This window comes from Ahaetulla prasina, chromosome 4, assembly GCF_028640845.1.
Source record: "Ahaetulla prasina isolate Xishuangbanna chromosome 4, ASM2864084v1, whole genome shotgun sequence".
NCBI classification, from domain to species: domain Eukaryota; kingdom Metazoa; phylum Chordata; class Lepidosauria; order Squamata; family Colubridae; genus Ahaetulla; species Ahaetulla prasina.
In genome coordinates, this window is record NC_080542.1 from 8,440,241 (window position 1) to 8,456,945 (window position 16,705).

Sequence of the window (16,705 nt, forward strand, 5' to 3'; positions counted from 1 at the left end):
ATATATATATATTTTTTGTTATGGCAGAATTACTGAGAATCAGGTATTAGGTTTGTATTAAGACGTTCTACAGACCTTAAGGCATAATACTTAGCACTCTTTTAAGAAGCTGCAATGCCAGTCGTAGAATCTAGAGTCATTCCATTCCATACCATAGGGGGAAGATTTGAATGGAGCACACACTCATCTTGTGCAAACAAATGAACTATTATAATATGTTTGAAATAATTTCTAGAAATTCCATTCTATATTAATATTTCAAAAGAACTAGAGGAAAAATTCCTTCTTTGGATATCTTTTACAGGAAAACTAGATCCAGAAGGATCAGATTTGAGCTAATGACTCAACAGAGTATTATTCTGCTTTATTTTAGCTGACCTATGGCTCATTAGCCCAAGAGGAGTTTCAGACTAGCAAACGCTCTTCACTTTATTTCATGGTCCCAAAAGAGGACCATCAATACATTGGAATCATTCAACTGCTTCATCATTTCAGATGGACATGGATTGGGATTTTTACTATGGATAACAACAACGGAGAGCGTTTCTTACAGAAAGTGCAGCCCTTACTTTCACAAAATAGAATCTGTTCATCGTTCATAGAAAGGCTTTCACAACTAATCCACATAGAACATTTTGGTGAATTTTATAGCGTAATCTCAAGTATTGTCATTAATTTGAGGAATAGCAACACCACTGCATTTCTTGTCTATGGAGAATCAGGAACAATTATGTGGCTCCGAGGTGTCATGTTTGCAGCAGATCCTGAAAACAAGCAAACTTCATTATTGAGAAAGGTGTGGATCATGACTGCACAGATTGATTTTGTGCTCTCAGGCTTTCAAGTCACGTGGGATCTCCAGATGTTCCACGGGGCTATTTCCTTCAGTGTTCATTCAAGAGCAGTTGCAGGTTTCAAGGAGTTTCTTCAGACCATCAAACCTCATTCAGGTTGCAGAGATGGCTTTCTGCATGACGTCTGGGAACAATCATTTGATTGTTCATTCTCAAAATCAGAATTACAAGAAGCGTCCAATAGGCAATGCCCAGTGGAAAAGAAACTAGAGGATCTTCCTGGACCTGTGTTTGAAATGGAAATGACCGGCCACAGCTACAGTGTCTACAATGCTGTTTATGCTGTGGCTCATGCTTTGCAGGCTCTATTCATGTCAGCATTCAATAAGAAACAAACTATGAGGCGTAAAAAAACTGACCTTCCACATGTGCAGTCTTGGCAGGTATTCTCTCTGCATTGGACACTTCTTTTATTTCAGTGACCAGTTTGATATAGAATTACCAGTTGAACCTATAGCAGAAAGTCTTAATATTTTCTGTTCATGAAATCGAGTTCGATATGAACATCAAGAAACGACTGACTTGTTAAGTAATAGAGTTGTAAAGGAAACCTGGCTTCCTCCTTGACTTTGCTTGTCAGAAGGTGGCAAAGGTCACAAATTTGAAAAATGGACAAAAATCACATTTTTCGGTGTCATTGCAACTCCAAACAGTCACTAAACAATCTGTTGTAAATAGAGGACTACCTGTATTATCCTTTCAACCTTCTCTTTTTTTTCATTCTCCTTCACATAGCTCCATCCATTTCTACATGGCATTTCTTTTAACAATTCGGCTGGAGAGAAAGTTTCCCTGAATGAAAAACGGGAAGTAATGGGTGGATTTGATATTATCAACCTCATCACATTTCCCAATCGGTCTTTTCAAAGAGTTAGAATCGGAAGAATAGATCCGAGTTCTCCAACAGGCAAAGAATTATTCATGGATGAAGATCTGATTGTCTGGCACCCAGCTTTTAATCAGGCATGGACTCATTTAATGGGCTAAATCTTGAGCTATTATGATCCCAGATAGAGGCCTTGGTCTCTTAAACCATACTGAGCAAAGCCTCTTTAGAAATCTAATTTTTATGTTTGTAGGAAAAAATGGCATACTATGAAGAAATATGGCCCATGATCAAGCATTAATCAAATTGACAAAATGATCTTACAATGTAAAAGTCAGGTTTTCTTTTTGGTTGCAATTATCTTTCAAATTATGAACGTTGCCTTATTTTCATAACATTTTCATCCCTCATATTTATTTATTCACCTTGCCTTTTTCAAAGAGGCCCTTTTCCTCATCAATGTAATTTCAACAACTTTTAATGTATAATATAAACCCATCTAGGTAATATTCACTAGCCTTCTGGGAAGTAAAGAATTATTTACACTAATGAAAGAGGGCAACTAATAACTCATGAATGAAGGTGTCATGGATAATGTTGAAGAATCTACTCTGAGTTGGTCACTTGTCAACCTTTGGTCCCGGTGACTGTCCCAGATTGGATCCTGCAGGATTAATAAATATTTGTTTTTAAATCTCCCTTTGCAAGAATCTTTTATGTTTATCCACAGGTTCTTCCCATTTCTCTTTGTAATGACCATTGCTTCCCTGGATACTGGAAGAAGGAGGTTGAAGGGAAACAATTCTGTTGCTATGACTGTGTTCCATGTCCAGAAGGGAAGATTTCAGATCAAAAGGGTAGGTTAGACATTCTAGGAAGCTTTCATTAGGTTGATTTAAGCAAACAAAGGGGAGTGATGGTTCAATGGCTTAATGATGCTGGAGAAGGTAATTAAGCTTCAATGGTTTGAGTCCTAGCACTGTGTGGTGTGGCGAGCTTCCATCACTTGTGTCAGCTTCTGCTGATCTAGCAATTCGAAAGTATGTTACATGAAAGTAGATCAATAGGTACCACTTTGGTGGGGAGATGAGCTGGCTCGTCATGTGGACAGTTAGAATCCTGCTGGCACTGCACTTCCCGTTTGTCCATTTGTGACACAGCTTTGGTGGAGGGACAGGGCCCCATATGATGCTACAGCAAAACAACTCAACTTTATTTCTGATGCAGAGCTAGCTCGCCCCCTTTGAAGACGTTTCGCTTCTCATCCAAGAAGCTTCTTGAACTCTGACTTGATGGTGGGGAATGGAAGGATTTGTATTCCTTGGAGACCGCTGGTCATTTGCATTCTTTTAAAGAGTAGTTGAGACCGCTTGGAGGTTTGTCTGTGTCTTCAGGGGCACTTGAGTAGTGCAAATGGGTGTGGAGCCTTCTTGGAACTGTTGAAAGGGCTGTGTTGTGGAGCTGTGCTTTCTGCAGCTGTGTTCCTTTCTGTCCAGTGTCCCTTCACTGTTGAAGAAAGACTCAGGCTTTTGGGGATGAGTCTGTGTTGTCTGCTTCTCAAACTGAAGCACAAATGGTTCCTATAGTCTGCATGTCTTTTGCTGGAAACCCATTCATACTTCCACATCATTTGAAAGGTATTCATCATAAAGTGCATAGCTAAATGTCAATGAGGTTCTCAGTCATCCAGGTCATGGTTGCCCCAAAGGTGTTTCTAATGACCAGCTGTCTCCAAGGAATATAAATCCTTCCATTCTCCAGTATCCAGTCAGAGCTAAAGAAGCTTCTTGGAGGAGAAGCGAAACATATGCAAAGAAAAAGCAAGAAAGTCAAGTTGCCTCTTGAAAAAGCACCTTTGGGACAACCTCATCCTGGGTGACTGAGAATCTTCATAGACAAACAGTGTTAGCAGTCTTAGGCAGCCAAAGTACTTGTCTGTATTAGCATTATAGTCTCCTGGCTAATGTAACATCGCCATATACTGAATAAATAAGTAAGTTTAAGCAAACTGTACTACACTACCTTTTTTGTATTGGCATCCTTCAATCTCAAAAGACTATGATATCGTGCTCTGGAAACAGCATCTAGTTTGGCTAAAAAGGCCAATTCGAGAGTGGCAATCCCTTCCACAATGAGGGCTGGTACATTCTGTCCCCTGCCCAGCCCCCAGATTTTGCTGGTTCCGGGACTGCCTCTTTGCATCAGCCTGCCGAACAAATGTCTCTTCAAATTGGAGAAGGCCATGCTGCGTCTTTAGCCTCCAAGCTGAATGATCGGAGGTCAAGGTTTCCCAGTTCCCAGGGCCTTTAGGTCCGTCTTGCAGATATCCTTATATCGCAGCTGTGGTCTCCCTCTGAGGCGCTTTCCCTGCACCAATTCTCCATACAGGAGATCTTTCGGAATCTGATCATCAGCCATTCTCACAACATGCCCAAGCCAGCGTAGACGTCGCTGTTTCAGTAGTGTATACATGCTAGAAATTCCAGCATGGTCCAAGACTGTGCTATTTGGAACTTTGTCCTGCCAGGTGATGCCAAAAATACATCGGAGACAGCACATAACACTGTCACTACACTACCTTACCTTAATGTGCAAATAACTAGTCATAGTTCCCATCACCAATCTCTTTCCACTTATGACTGTATGACTATAACTTGTTGCTGGCAATCCTTATGATTTATATTGATATATTGACCATCAATTGTGTTGTAAATGTTGTACCTTGATGAACGTATCTTTTCTTTTATGTACACTGAGAGCATATGCACCAAGACAAATTCCTTGTGTGTCCAATCACACTTGGCCAATAAAATTCTATTCTATTCTATTCTATTCTATTCTATTCTATTCTATTCTATTCTATTCTATTCTATTCTATTCTATTCTATTCTATTCTATTCTATTCTATTAGTGAATATTCATTTTTATAGCTGTGACTCACAATCTGTTGTTCAGATCAATACACTCTGTTACTAGAGACTTACATATATCTTCATGGTTTTCTTTTCCATGTTTTGGAAAAAAATGGGGAAAGTCCAAATGGCCTACATTGCAATAAAATTTAAAATGATACAAAGGGTTGCATTTCAAAGAATAATATTCCTTCCATTTCTGCTTCATTTTATGCCATTCCTAAATTTTCCATTTAAGGAAAAACTGGATTTTCATAGGCATATGATCCATCTGGTAACCAGTGGAAAGAATTCAAAAGGAATAACAGCTGTCACCCATTCAGAAAGTAATGTGAATAATATGGAAGGCCTAGATGACAAATTCCTTTGTTTTCCTTGCAGATATGGATGACTGTTTTGAATGTTCAGAAGATCATTATCCAAATAAAGAAAAGAATGGATGTATCCGGAAACTGGTGGTGTTTCTAACTTTTGAAGAAACCTTAGGAATCGGTTTAGCTTCAGCAGCTCTTGGTTTCTTCTTCCTGACATCTTGGGTACTTGGAACTTTTATTAAGCACAGGGATACTCCCATTGTCAAAGCCAACAACCGGTCCCTCACCTACACCCTCCTTGTCTCTCTTCTGCTCTGTTTTCTCTCCTCTTTCTTCTTCCTCAGCCAACCTGGAAAAGTGACCTGCCTTCTACGACAATCAATGTTTGGTATCACTTTCTCTGTGGCCATTTCTAGTGTACTGGCCAAAACCATCACTGTGGTTGTGGCTTTCATGGCTACTAAACCTGATTCTCAGATGAGGAAATGGGTGGGGAAAAGATTGGCTTTTTCTATTGTCCTCTCATGTTCTCTCTTACAAGTGTGCATTTGTATTGTTTGGTTGTCAACATCTTCCCCATTCCCTGAGTTGGACATGCACTCAGAGCTCCAAGAAATGATTTTTCAATGCAATGAGGGCTCAGCTTTCTTCTTCTATTGTGTCTTGGGCTACATGGGTATCTTGGCCATTGCTAGCTTTATTGTGGCTTTCCTTGCCCGCAAATTACCTGACAGCTTTAACGAAGCCAAGTTCATCACCTTCAGCATGTTGGCCTTTTGCAGTGTTTGGATCTCCTTCTTTCCAGCCTATCTGAGCACAAAAGGCAAAGCCATGGTAGCTGTGGAGGTCTTCTCCATCTTGGCCTCCAGTGCTGCATTACTGGGATGCATATTCCTCCCAAAATGCTACATCATTGTTTTCAGGCCTGACCTCAACCACCGGGAGCAACTCACAAAGAGAAATTAATATATCATGTGTTCTTTCTGGCTCCCTTAATTAAAAGATCAAAGGTGGTTTGTATGCAATTTCAGGGAAAGAACCTGATATGTTGTGCCTTTGCAATCCAGACTCTTCCTTTCATTGAGGTTTCTCTACATTTTCTAGATTTAAAGGGATTTTACCTAGTCTAATGGGTAAGGAACTACAGTACAAAGCAAGAGACCATGAGTTCAAGCCAGCTGGGTAACTTTGGACCAAACACTGTTTCTCAGCCCAGTGTACCTCACAGGGTTATTGATATGTGGAAAAAATAGGGAGGATGGTATATTGGATATGTTTACTGCCTTTGGTTGTTCGTAAAAATAATAAAGTGATATATATTGTAAACATAATAATAATAAATGAAATGAAATAATAAAATTGAATAAAATATAAAATAAAGTAATAAAATGAAACAAACCTGCTACGGCAAGTGAAAGGGATTGAAAAAAGTAAACTGTACAATGACATCATTAACTAAACTCCACCCAGTTTGTAAATGCATAATGAGCTGCATGAAAGGATGTCATTTCCATGTCATAATGAGTATGTTTACTGTCATGTTTTATTATAATTTATTATAAATAAATAGCTAAATAGCTAGGTAAATAGATATCCAGATATCCACAGACGAAGGGAAGGGAGAGGGAGAGGGAGAGGAATAAAGAAAGGGAGATAGAGAGATGGATGGAGAGACAGACATACAGACAGACAGACATATTGATTCTATGGACAGGACAAGTAGCCCAAATTATTTATTTTTTTATTTTTATTTGTTATAACAATATATATAAGCATCACACAAAAGATTATATAGCATATAAACATATATGTGATTAAATATTAGGAGGTATAAGCATATATATATATAAGAAGAAGAAAAAGGAGGCTTCCGCTGGCAACGCAGGCTTCGCGGACGTTCCTTTGGGATCGTCTGCCCTGGGTTTCGTCAAACCGTCCCTGACAGCGTAAATGGGCTGTCAAACGGTTTGGAATTCTCTCCCCCGGTTGAAGAGGGAGGGAAGAGGGGTCAGGTTTGGGTAGAGCTCCCCGGGATCCCCTGGAATTTAACCAGGGGATCGAAGGGTGAGAGCTCCCCTTTAGCCTGACGAAACTCCGTGCCCAGGGTGCTTCTGTTTATACAGAACGAGAAGTCATGACCATCTCTGTGTCAAGATTTATTCCTAAAAGAGAATTCAACACAGACAGAACAGAGCAGGAGGACTAGCAAGAATTTGCAAGTAATAAATCTTAACTTCAGTTCTTAAATAGCTTTCCTTTGAATTAACTTTCAACTTGAGTGGATCTAAAATGGCGTTTGCAATATACAAAGGAAAGCGAAACTATAAAGAAGAGCATAACAAGCTATTTTTTTTAAAATGGAATGAACAAGAACTGTTAATGATTTTTTTCTCCTTTTACCTTTTTCTTTATCATAATGTTTAAGAAGAAAAGTTTATTGAATTTTTTTTTTTAGATTTTACAGTTTATGAATGGCTCTTAAGCAAACAGAACTAACTATTAAAATCTTGCAAACTTCTCATTTCAAATATGGAATTTTTCTTTTTTTAATAGAGAATTTGCAAGTAATAAATCTCAACTTTATTTCTGATGCAGAGCTAGCTCGCCCCCTTTGAAGACGTTTCGCTTCTCATCCAAGAAGCTTCTTGAACTCTGACTTGATGGTGGGGAATGGAAGGATTTGTATTCCTTGGACACAGCTGGTCATTTGCATTCTTTTAAAGAGTAGTTGAGGCCGCTTGGAGGTTTGTCTGTGTCTTCAGGGGCACTTGAGTAGTGCAAATGGGTGTGGAGCCTTCTTGGAACTGCTGAAAGGACTGTGTTGTGGAGCTGTGCTTTCTGCAGCTGTGTTCCTTTCTGTCCTGTGTCCCTTCATTGTTGAAGACAGGCTCAGGCTTTTGGGGATGAGTCTGTGTTATCCGCTTCTCAAACTGAAGCACAAATGGTTCCTGTAGTCTGCATGTTTTTTTGCTGGAAATCCATTCATACTTCCACACCATTTGAAGGGTGTTCATCCCAAAGTGCATAGCTAAATGTCAATGGAGGTTCTCAGTCATCCAGGTCATGGTTGTCCCAAAGGTGTTTCTAATGACCAGCTGTCTCCAAGGAATATAAATCCTTCCATTCCCCACTATCCAGTCAGAGCTAAAGAAGCTTCTTGGAGGAGAAGCGAAACTTATGCAAAGAAAAAGCAAGAAAGTCAAGTTGCCTCTTGAAAAAGCACCTTTGGGACAATCTCATCCTGGGTGACTGAGAATCTTCATAGACAAACAGAGCTAGCAGTTTCAGGCAGCCAAAGTACTTGTCTGTATTAGCATTATAGTCTCCTGGCTAATGTAACATCACCATATACTGAATAAATAAGTAAGTTTAAGCAAACTGTACTACACTACAGTTGTATTGGCATTGGCATCCTTCAATCTCAAAAGACTATGATATCGTGCTCTGGAAACAGCATCTAGTTTGGCTAAAAAGGCCAATTCGAGAGTGGCAATCCCTTCCACAATGAGGGCAGGTACATTCTGTCCCCTGCCCAGCCCCCAGATTTTGCTGGTTCCGGGACTGCCTCTTTGCATCAGCCTGCCGAACAAATGTCTCTCCAAATTGGAGAAGGCCATGTTGAGTCTTTAGCCTCCAAGCTGAACGATCGGAGGTCAAGGTTTCCCAGTTGTTAATGTCCATTCCCAGGGCCTTTCGGTCCCTCTTGCAAATATCCTTATATCACAGCTATGGTCTCCCTCTGAGGCGCTTTCCCTGCACCAATTCTCCATACAGGAGATCTTTCGGAATCTGATCATCAGCCATTCTCACAACATGCCCAAGCCAGCGTAGACGTCGCTGTTTCAGTAGTAGAAATTCCAGCATGTTCCAAGACTGTGCTATTTGGAACTTTGTCCTGCCAGGTGATGCCAAAAATACATCAGAGACAGCACATAACACTGTCACTAAACTACCTTACCTTAATGTGCAAATAACTAGTCATTAGTGAATATTCATTTTTATAGCTGTGACTCACAATCTGTTGTTCAGATCAATACACTCTGTTACTAGAGACTTACATATATCTTCACGGTTTTCTTTTCCATGTTTTGGAAAAAAATGGGGAAAGTCCAAATGGCCCAGATTGCAATAAAATTTAAAATGATACAAAGGGTTGCATTTCAAAGAATAATATTCCTTCCATTTCTGCTTCATTTTATGCCATTCCTAAATTTTCAATTTAAGGAAAAACTGGATTTTCATAGGCATATGATCCATCTGGTAACCAGTGGAAAGAATTCAAAAGGAATAACAACTGTCACCCATTCAGAAAGTAATGTGAATAATATGGAAGGCCTAGATGACAAATTCCTTTGTTTTCCTTGCAGATATGGATGACTGTTTTGAATGTTCAGAAGATCATTATCCAAATAAAGAAAAGAATGGATGTATCCTGAAACTGGTGGTGTTTCTAACTTTTGAAGAAACCTTAGGAATCGGTTTAGCTTCAGCAGCTCTTGGTTTCTTCTTCCTGACATCTTGGGTACTTGGAACTTTTATTAAGCACAGGGATACTCCCATTGTCAAAGCCAACAACCGGTCCCTCACCTACACCCTCCTTGTCTCTCTTCTGCTCTGTTTTCTCTCCTCTTTCTTCTTCCTCAGCCAACCTGGAAAAGTGACCTGCCTTCTACGACAATCAATGTTTGGTATCACTTTCTCTGTGGCCATTTCTAGTGTACTGGCCAAAACCATCACTGTGGTTGTGGCTTTCATGGCTACTAAACCTGGTTCTCAGATGAGGAAATGGGTGGGGAAAAGATTGGCTTTTTCTATTGTCCTCTCATGTTCTCTCTTACAAGTGTGCATTTGTATTGTTTGGTTGTCAACATCTTCCCCATTCCCTGAGTTGGACATGAAATCAGGACTCCAAGAAATGATTTTTCAATGCAATGAAGGCTCAGCTTTCTTCTTCTATTGTGTCTTGGGCTACATGGGTATCTTGGCCATCGCTAGCTTTATTGTGGCTTTCCTTGCCCGCAAATTACCTGACAGCTTTAACGAAGCTAAGTTCATCACCTTCAGCATGTTGGCCTTTTGCAGTGTTTGGATCTCCTTCTTTCCAGCCTATCTGAGCACAAAAGGCAAAGCCATGGTAGCTGTGGAGGTCTTCTCCATCTTGGCCTCCAGTGCTGCATTACTGGGATGCATATTCCTCCCAAAATGCTACATCATTGTTTTCAGGCCTGACCTCAACCACAGAGAACAACTCACAAAGAGAAATTAATATATCATCTGTTCTTTCTGGCTCCCTTAATTAAAATCTATCATCAATCAATCCATTACCTCACACTTAGAAACTAACAACCTACTCTCCAACAAACAATTTGGTTTCAGGAAAAAGTTATCATGTAACTTACAACTTCTCCACTGCAAAAACATATGGACTTCAAATCTAGATCAAGGCAAATCAATAGATGCAATCTACATAGACTTCTGCAAAGCTTTTGACTCAGTAGTACACGATAAACTTCTCCTTAAACTAACATCCTATGGCATCTCAGGACCCCTCCACAAATGGATATCTGCTTTTCTGTCTAACAGACAACAAGTGGTCAAAATTGGCAATGCTTTATCAAATCCTGTTCCTGTCAAGAGTGGCGTTCCTCAAGGCAGCGTCCTTGGACCAACACTCTTTATTCTATACATTAATGATCTTTGTGACCATATCTCAAGTAATTGTGTTCTCTTTGCTGACGATGTCAAACTATTTAACACCACAGACAACACTTCTATCATTCAAAACGACCTTGACCATCTAACCGCTTGGTCTAAAATTGGCAGCTCCAAATTTCAACCAGCAAATGCTCAGTCTTACATATAGGAAAAAGAACTCTAAAACTAAGTACATACTAGATGGACATTACCTTACAGACGACCCCATCCCGTTAAAGACCTTGGAGTTTTCATGTCAAATGATCTAAGTGCCAAAGCCCACTGCAACTACATAGCAAAAAAGCTCTAAGAGTTGTAAACCTAATTTTGCGTAGCTTCTTTTCCAAAACACCACACTACTAACCAGAGCATATAAAACATTTGCTAGACCAATTCTAGAATACAGCTCACCTGTTTGGAACCCTCACCACATCTCTGACATCAATACAATTGAACGTGTCCAGAAATATTTTACAAGAAGAGTTCTCCATTCCTCTGAAAACAACAAAATACCTTATCCCACCAGACTCGAAATCCTAGGCTTAGAAAACTTGGAACTCCGTCGCCTTCGACAAGACCTAAGTTTAACTCACAGAATCATCTATTTTAATGTCCTTCCTGTCAAAGACTACTTCAGCTTTAATTGCAATAATACAAGGGCAACCAATAGATTTAAACTTAATGTAAACCGCTTTAATCTAGATTGCAGAAAATATGACTTCTGCAACAGAATCATCAGTGCTTGGAATACTTTACCTGACTCTGTGGTCTCTTCCCATAATCCTAATAGCTTTAACCAAAAACTTTCTACTATTGACCTCACCCCATTCCTAAGCGGACCATAAGGGGCGTGCATAAGCGCACAAACGTGCCTACCGTTCCTGTCCTATTGTTTTTCTTCTTCTTCCTATATATGTTTATATGTGTATATACTATATAATCTTTTTGTATGATGTTGTGACAAAAATAAATAAATAAATAAATAAAATAAATAAATAAAAGATCAAAGGTGGTTTGTATGCAATTTCAGGGAAAGAACCTGATATTTTGTGCCTTTGCAATTCAGACTCTTCCTTTCATTGAGGTTTCTCTACATTTTCTAGATTTAAAGGGATTTTACCTGGTCTGATGGGTAAGGAACTACAGTACAAAGCAAGAGACCATGAGTTCAAGCCAGCTGGGTAACTTTGGACCAAACACTGTTTTTCAGCCTAGTGTACCTCGCAGGGTTATTGATATGTGAAAAAAATAAGGAGGATGGTATATTGGATATGTTTACTGCCTTTGGTTGTTCGTAAAAATAGTAAAGTGATATATATTGTAAACATAATAATAATAAATGAAATGAAATAATAAAATTGAATAAAATATAAAATAAAGTAATAAAATGAAACAAACCTGCTACGGCAAGTGAAAGGGAAAAAAGTAAACTGTACAATGACATCATTAACTAAACTCCACCCAGTTTGTAAATGCATAATGAGCTGCATGAAAGGATGTCATTTCCATGCCATAATGAGTATGTTTACTGTCATGTTTTATTTTAATTTATTATAAATAAATAGCTAAATAGCTAGGTAAATAGATATCCAGATATCCACAGACGGGGGGGGGAGGGGGAGGGAGAAAGGGAGATAGAGAGATGGATGGAGAGACAGACATACAGACGGACAGACATATTGATTCTATGGACAGGACAAGTAGCCCAAATTATTTATTTTTTTATTTTTATTTGTCATAACAATATATATAAGCATCACACAAAAGATTATATAGTATATAAACATATATATGAGTAAATATTAGGAGGTATAAGCATATATATATATAAGAAGAAGAAAAAGGAGGCTTCCGCTGGCAACGCAGGCTTCGCGGACGTTCCTTTGGGATCGTCTGCCCTGGGTTTCGTCAAACCGTCCCTGACAGCGTAAATGGGCTGTCAAACGGTTTGGAATTCTCTCCCCCGGTTGAAGGGGGAGGGAAGAGGGGTCAGGTTTGGGTAGAGCTCCCCGGGATCCCCTGGAATTTAACCAGGGGATCGAAGGGTGAGAGCTCCCCTTTAGCCTGACGAAACTCCGTGCCCAGGGTGCTTCTGTTTATACAGAACGAGAAGCCGCGACCATCTCTGTGTCAAGATTTATTCCTAAAAGAGAATTCAACACAGACAGAACAGAGCAGGAGGACTAGCAAGAATTTGCAAGTAATAAATCTTAACTTCAGTTCTTAAATAGCTTTCCTTTGAATTAACTTTCAACTTGAGTGGATCTAAAATGGCGTTTGCAATATACAAAGGAAAGCGAAACTATAAAGAAGAGCATAACAAGCTATTTTTTAAAATGGAATGAACAAGAACTGTTAATGATTTTTTTCTCCTTTTACCTTTTTCTTTATCATAATGTTTAAGAAGAAAAGTTTATTGATTTTTTTTAGATTTTACAGTTTATGAATGGCTCTTAAGCAAACAGAACTAACTATTAAAATCTTGCAAACTTCCTCATTTCAAATATGGAATTTTTTCTTTTTTTTTTAATAGAGAATTTGCAAGTAATAAATCTTAACTTCAGTTCTTAAATAGCTTTCCTTTGAACTAACTTTCAACGAGTGGATCTAAAATGGCGTTTGCAATATACAAAGGAAAGCGAAATTATAAAGAAGAGCATAACAAGCTATTTTTTAAAATGGAATGAACAAGAATTGTTAATGATTTTTTTCTCCTTTTACCTTTTTCTTTATTACAATGTTTAAGAAGAAAAGTTTATTGGAATTTTTTTCTCTCTCTCTTTTTGGTAGATTTTACAGTTTAGGAATGATTCTTAAGCAAACAGAGCTAATTATTAAAATCTTGCAAACTTCTTCATTTCAAATATGGAATTTTTTATTATTATTATTATTACTTTTTCTTTTTTTTTTAATAGGAACTTTTGGAGGCTTATCTTTTCTTAATAAGTTTTTAAACAAGAGATTTTTACACCAATATATTAAAGATTGGAAAGTCTTTATTGCTAGATGTTAAGTTGATTGATGAGCAGATGGTGGAAAAGGTGTAAGGAAATGTGTAAGGAAATGTGTAAGATAGAAGACAAGGGGAAGGAGAATGCTTAAGATGTGATTTTGATGGTATCCTTTTTTTTTTTAATATATATATATAGGGTTTAATTTTTATAACTGACATATTTTAGGTATATCACTATTTGATATATGTGAGGTATAAAGGAATGGGAAGATGGAATATTGTTTAACCCTTGGAGGATAGAAAAATTTATGGATGTAATGTTGGTATCTGGTTAAATAGAATTTGTTATAATTGATATATTTTGGCTATAAGTTATAATTTTAATAATGTTATCTGACAGATGTATGAAATATTAATATTAGCAATGTTATTTGATTTATGTAAGTGATATTAAAGATAAGAGAAGATAGAATATTGTTTGGTTTTGGAGATTGGATAAAAATTCAAGAACTTAAGGTGGAAATATGAATTATATTTGGGATACTGTTTAAGGAAGAAAGGTATATTATAGAAGAATTTCTGATGAATACTGGAAGATGGAATATCGTTTTGGTCTTGATCGATGAAGATTGGAGATATATTTGGTCTTAATTGATGAAGATATTTTATTGATGAACTGGAAATATTAACTTAATTGGAAGATTCTGAAGATTTTAGGAGTGGAATGGACTGATATATAATGGACTGGAAGAAGAATGTACTTTTTGTTTCTGGAAGGAGTTAAGGTCTTAGAGAGAGGAGTGACTATGGATTTGACTTATGTTGTATTTTAATTTATGATTGTTAATTTTATACCCTGTACTTTGTTCTGGGAAGTCTCGGGGTGGGAGGGGAGGGGAGAGGGGGAGATGAAGGATCAATGTAAAGGAATGATTGAAGATATGTAATTAAGAAATAGAAATAATTTGAAATGAAAGCGGGCTGCTCAGCTGCCATTTCAGAAGGAATGGAAAGGAGAGGAAGGATGAAGAAAGTAGAAGAAAGTAGGTAGGAAGAGAGGTAGAAAAGGGGAAAGGAGAGGAAGAAGAAAGGGAAAGAGAGGGTTAGAAAGGGTGGAAGAAGAGTAGGGAAGAGAGAGGTAGAAAAGGGGAAAGGAGAGGAAGGATGAAGAAAGTAGAAGAAAGTAGAGAAGGGAGGAGGAAAGGTTTGTTATTACTGTGTATTCGCAAGTTTCTTGTAGGTACACATAGGTCTTCACAGAAGCTGACATATGATGTTACAGTATCTGTGAGTTCATCCAGGTCTGCAGAGGTATCTTTAAAAATATTCCAATCAGTGCAGTCAAAACAGTTAAAGCGGTTAACATTAAATTTAAATCTATTGGTTGCTCTTGTATTATTGCAATTAAAGCTGAAGTAGTCTTTAACAGGAAGGACATTACAATAGATGATTCTATGAGTTAAACTTAGGTCTTGTCGAAGGCGACGGAGTTCCAAGTTTTCTAAGCCTAGGGTTTCAAGTCTGGTGGGATAAGGTATTTTGTTGTTTTCAGAGGAGTGGAGAACTCTTCTTGTAAAATATTTCTGGACACGTTCAATCGTATTGATGTCAGAAATGTGGTATGGGTTCCAAACAGTTGAGCTGTATTCAAGGATTGGTCTAGCAAATATTTTATATGCTCTGGTTAGTAGTGTGGGGTTTTTGGAAAAGAAGCTACGCAAGATTAGGTTTACAACTCTTGGAGCATTTTTTGCTATGTAGTTGCAGTGGGCTTTATACTTAAAATGAATGTTATATTTTATAATTATAATTTTATAATTATAATTATAATGAATGTGCAACTCTAATTCAGGTAGAAACTAGTTGCTCTGTACTTCTCCACAAGTGATGCTTCCCCTGTTCTCATGATTGGCTGCATGTTGTCCCACATAGTTTATCAGTTTTATAAAGTGAAATACAAAGAAAATCCTTGAATAAACATTATGAAATACATTGGAAGGAGTTTTATTCATTCTTTCATTTGTTTATACCTTGAAGAGAATGCATCTGGCCACCTAATCATTTTCAGTGTCTCTAAGATGCTTAAAAAAAATAAAAACCCAATACACAAAGAATAAAAACACACCACTGGGGATAACAATCAATTGGTTGAGCCACTTCGTAGGTTCCAACCCACACTGGGTTCCACAGGCCCATTGACAGAACCAGGTGCTCAGGGCTTTGCAAAAGAGGGTCAAAGTGGGGACCCATCTAATCTCAGCATGGATGATGTTCCAGAAGGAGGAAGCCATCATGAAAAAGAAACTTTTTCTGGGTCCCACCAGATGTCTTGACTTAAGAGAGAGGACACACAACTATCCCTGTTCCACTGGATCACGTGGATGGGATCAGGAAGAGACAGTTCTTCAAATAACCTGGTCCCAAGCAATGTTGGGTTTAAAGGTGACAACCAGCACCTTGAATTGTACCCAGAAGCAAATTGTCAGCCAATGGTGACAATTTCCCTCCAGGAAAAATGACAAAACTGGATCTGCAGAAAACCATACGAGTGGCTGAATTTAGAAACAATTGGAGCCTATGGATACTTTTAAAGGACAGCTCCATGTAGAGTCCCATGTAGAGCTGACGATCTCATAATTGGTGGCCTGGTGTCCCAGATAGTTCATCACTTTTATGAATTCAAATTTAAGAAACATCCTTGTATAAAACCGTATGACAACCAATTGTAAAAGGTTGGTTTTTTTTCTTTTTATAATCTTTGCCAGTTCCCCCAAAATTTCTTTTTTTTTAATTTTCAAAAACCTTTATTAATATTTAAAATATTAAAGTACACATACCTCTATAATGAAGATATGTCCAGAATGATTGTACAATTCAACGTCGTTCTGACGGTACACAAATCTTAAATCTATTCATATATTCCCAGATATTCCTATTTGATCAACTATATGTGAACACAGTTTATGTCTTATTTTGTTCGATGTATTTCCTATTTTTATTTTCTATCCATTGATACCAGTTTTCCCAAGTTGAGTAACAATCCGTGTCTTCCTTATTATTTAATTTTATAGTAGGTTTGTCCATTTCTTCACTTTCAAAAATTTTCAGGATTATTACGCAATCTGTTGGTATAGTGGACATTTTCCAGATTT

The 16,705-nt window shown here is 37.9% G+C and overlaps 1 protein-coding gene across 1 annotated transcript; it reads left to right on the forward strand.

Annotated features, from left to right (window-relative positions):
- The first annotated feature begins 436 nt into the window (after positions 1-436).
- On the forward strand, positions 437-5,872 carry LOC131197055 (vomeronasal type-2 receptor 26-like). Its single transcript, XM_058180667.1, has 4 exons — positions 437-1,237; positions 1,590-1,817; positions 2,411-2,537; positions 4,974-5,872. The coding sequence occupies exons 1-4, from the start codon at positions 437-439 to the stop codon at positions 5,870-5,872; spliced, it is 2,055 nt and encodes a 684-aa protein (XP_058036650.1).
- Positions 5,873-16,705: the final 10,833 nt, after the last annotated feature.